The 510-nt window shown below is 54.9% G+C and overlaps 1 protein-coding gene across 1 annotated transcript; it reads left to right on the top strand.

Annotated features, from left to right (window-relative positions):
- Window positions 1–12: 12 nt before the first annotated feature.
- On the top strand, window positions 13–459 carry LOC123172887 (ricin B-like lectin R40C1). The gene is made up of 2 exons (XM_044589783.1): window positions 13–134; window positions 208–459. The coding sequence occupies exons 1-2, from the start codon at window positions 27–29 to the stop codon at window positions 442–444; spliced, it is 345 nt and encodes a 114-aa protein (XP_044445718.1). The 5' UTR covers window positions 13–26; the 3' UTR covers window positions 445–459.
- The last annotated feature ends 51 nt before the right edge of the window (window positions 460–510 follow it).

The raw sequence follows: 510 nt of genomic DNA, 5'->3' as shown, positions 1-510 counted from the left end.
TATATATGCAGCACTGGGTGAAGGACATGAGGCACGGTGAAGACATCAAGGACGAGTATGAGCAGCCTGCGTTTGCCCTGGTGAACAAGGCCACCGGTGAAGCCATCCAGCATTCCCTGGAAAAGGGCCACCCTGTAAGCTAGCTAGTCTCTGATTTGGTGTGTGCAATACTGCAGTTGATTAATATATACCTCGCCTGGACTGCAGGTTCGCCTTGCGGCATACGACCCGGACTGCCCGGACGAGTCGGTGATGTGGACGGAGAGCGAGGACGTCGGCGACGACTTCCATTGCATCCGCATGGCGAGCAACATCCAGCTCAACTTCGACGCCGTCCATGGCGGCGAGGACGAGAGCGTGGTGCAGGACGGCACCACCATCATCCTGTTTGACTGGGTCGAGGGAGACAACCAGCGCTGGAAGATCGTTCCCTGGTGTGAGTAATCTATCATGTGCCAATCGGTTATACTGTTATATGTACTATATGTTCAGCAATCACCTCCGCGAGCA

The sequence above is a fragment of the Triticum aestivum genome, unplaced genomic scaffold, assembly GCF_018294505.1.
Source record: "Triticum aestivum cultivar Chinese Spring unplaced genomic scaffold, IWGSC CS RefSeq v2.1 scaffold58339, whole genome shotgun sequence".
In the NCBI taxonomy this organism is placed as follows: Eukaryota; Viridiplantae; Streptophyta; class Magnoliopsida; order Poales; family Poaceae; genus Triticum; species Triticum aestivum.
The sequence above is the reverse complement of the archived record's forward strand: the minus strand, read 5'-3'. Positions and strand labels throughout refer to the sequence as shown.

Coding starts and splice junctions, on each gene's coding strand:
- LOC123172887 (XM_044589783.1), top strand. CDS start 27: ATGAGGCACGGTGAAGACATCAAGGACGAGTATGAGCAGCCTGCGTTT. Junction 135..207: donor CCCTGGAAAAGGGCCACCCT/GTAAGCTAGCTA, acceptor CCTGGACTGCAG/GTTCGCCTTGCGGCATACGA.